Source organism: Frankliniella occidentalis, unplaced genomic scaffold (genome assembly GCF_000697945.3).
Source record: "Frankliniella occidentalis isolate FOCC.00 unplaced genomic scaffold, Focc_3.1 Scaffold421, whole genome shotgun sequence".
NCBI classification, from domain to species: Eukaryota; Metazoa; Arthropoda; class Insecta; order Thysanoptera; family Thripidae; genus Frankliniella; species Frankliniella occidentalis.
The window spans coordinates 184,424-186,297 of NW_026267542.1; the positions used below are offsets into that span (position 1 = coordinate 184,424).

The 1,874-nt window shown below is 41.2% G+C and overlaps 2 protein-coding genes across 5 annotated transcripts in view; one reads left to right on the top strand and one right to left on the bottom strand.

Moving 5' to 3' along the window:
• Positions 1-1,874, bottom strand: part of LOC113204592 (probable pterin-4-alpha-carbinolamine dehydratase) — a 23,308-nt gene that overhangs the window by 9,607 nt on the left and 11,827 nt on the right. The window contains exon 2 of the mRNA XM_052274651.1: positions 493-672. Coding sequence (XP_052130611.1) covers positions 493-672 — 180 coding nt within the window. The remainder of the gene's footprint in view (positions 1-492; positions 673-1,874) is intronic.
• Positions 640-1,874, top strand: part of LOC113205328 (uncharacterized) — a 13,055-nt gene continuing 11,820 nt past the window's right edge. Inside the window, exons 1-4 of one of the 4 annotated variants that reach the window (XM_052274650.1) lie at positions 640-789; positions 1,098-1,300; positions 1,376-1,586; positions 1,667-1,862. In XM_052274650.1, the coding sequence (XP_052130610.1) occupies positions 717-789; positions 1,098-1,300; positions 1,376-1,586; positions 1,667-1,862 (683 nt within the window). In that variant the 5' untranslated portion in view covers positions 640-716. The remainder of the gene's footprint in view (positions 790-1,097; positions 1,301-1,375; positions 1,587-1,666; positions 1,863-1,874) is intronic. The other 3 variants (XM_052274648.1, XM_052274647.1, XM_052274649.1) reach the window with 3 other exon arrangements.

Consider the following 1,874-nt stretch of genomic DNA (forward strand, 5'->3'; position numbering starts at 1 on the left):
AGCCAGAGGCGTCAAAGTTCTGCGCGGCACCGAAGCATGACAGAATGACCATGCAAGAACGAGAAGTCTAGCCGGACAGTGAAGGTCAACTTCTGGAGCTGGGTTGACTGCTGACGGCATACGCTGGAACTGGAGAAAGTGCAGCGGCGGCGCTAAGGTGCGCTAGCGTGTCGCTAGGGACGCTTCCAAAAGACTGACCCGAAGCACACGTATGTAGTACGCAAGCTTCAGCAGGTTAATAAGGCAATCGCCTCATTGTTGAACTACTTGTCTCGATGAGCCCACACGAATATTACCGGGAAAACCAAAGCGCAGCACTACACCTGTTGATGACGGAATGATGGGTGTTTCCCGACGACGCGGTTGCGTTTGAGCAAAGCGCTTTTCTGACAGAGGCTAACCAATAGTAGGCAACGCGCAAATAGATAATCTAAGCTATGTTTGATAACATTTTGACTAAATCAACCGAGTTACATTTAATTGAAGACTCACCATCTTGCGTCGACTTGCTCCAGGATCTTTGGCAGCAGCACTGCTGAAAGGAGCGATGGACTGTTCGATACCGGCTTTCCCAACTCCTCGGTAGATCGCGCTAGTTACCAGTCGGAGCCCCCACCCCTCAACTTTGGTGGAGAGGAGAACCCGCATGTGCATGACTGTGGCTGCTGTAACCTCCAATCCACAACAAACAATAAACCTTTTTGTTCTGCTGCGCAATGTCTACTTCAAAGGACGTATGTGTTGTCCGGGACGTTAAATTAAGAAGCTCACAACTTGGTCCCGTTTTAGGTTCGTTACTAAACAAATACTGTATTTCTCTTTCGACGATTGACGAGGTTGTGTTTTCCTTGTGAATTAGACGTTTCAGAACTGCCAACCAATAGAAAGATACACTTAAACTGAGCTCAAATACTGCTTAGCTCATTCGAATACTTTTAGGAAAAATAATTTCTTTGAAGAGAATCAATCTTTTGTTTTCAACAGTTTTACATTATCTTTTTTGTTTTGCTTTCTCCTCATGTTCGACTAGGTTATACATTCTTGTAAATATTTTCCAAACATGTCTATGCAATTTAATTTTTTTAATTCCATTTCAGTTAACTTTGAACATGCCAGATTGAAGAAGGAAGATGCACTAGATTTGAAATGCGGAGTTTATACGTCCGACAACAACTCTAATGTATGCACCATCGCTGCTGTTGCTGCTGATGGAGATGTGTTATATCAAGGTGATGTTCTCAAAGAGGATGGTGACCTTTGTAGAACATTTTTAGCAGTACGAAACAAGAAAACAAACAAGGTACATTTTCTCTGTGGTCATAAAAATTATCTATTGAGGTACAATTCCCTAAATGTTATAATCAATCTGTTTTAGATGCGTTTAATTGAAACCAGCCATGTTATGCTTTCCCCAAGTATCGGTAGCAACGATATTGATCAATTGGGTATGGAAGACAAGAAGCAAGCACATTATAATCTGAGCCATGCCTTTGGTTCTAAAAAGGCCAAAAGAATTGCTGATCAAAAGGCAAGAATGGAAGTTAATGTAGATTCTGTTAAGGACAAACTTTCTTCCACAGTTAATGGTACGTAATCAACAGAGTTTCTGATTATGTAACCATTCGAATTATGCTCATTGCGCTTAACCAGCTTATTTTCTCTGTAGATATTGTTGTGAAAGAAGATATGTTAGCGACAACTGAGGATGATAGCTTCACTAAATTACTCCCCCTTTGCAATCGAGAGGCAAAAGCTCCAGCTGATGTGTACCCTATTAGTGGTCTTCTGAAGAGAAAAGAGCTTGAAAGTTTGGAAAATTATTATACTAAAGCTATTGAAAGTGAAGAGCTCAAAATTTCTGAGTAAGTTTTTAT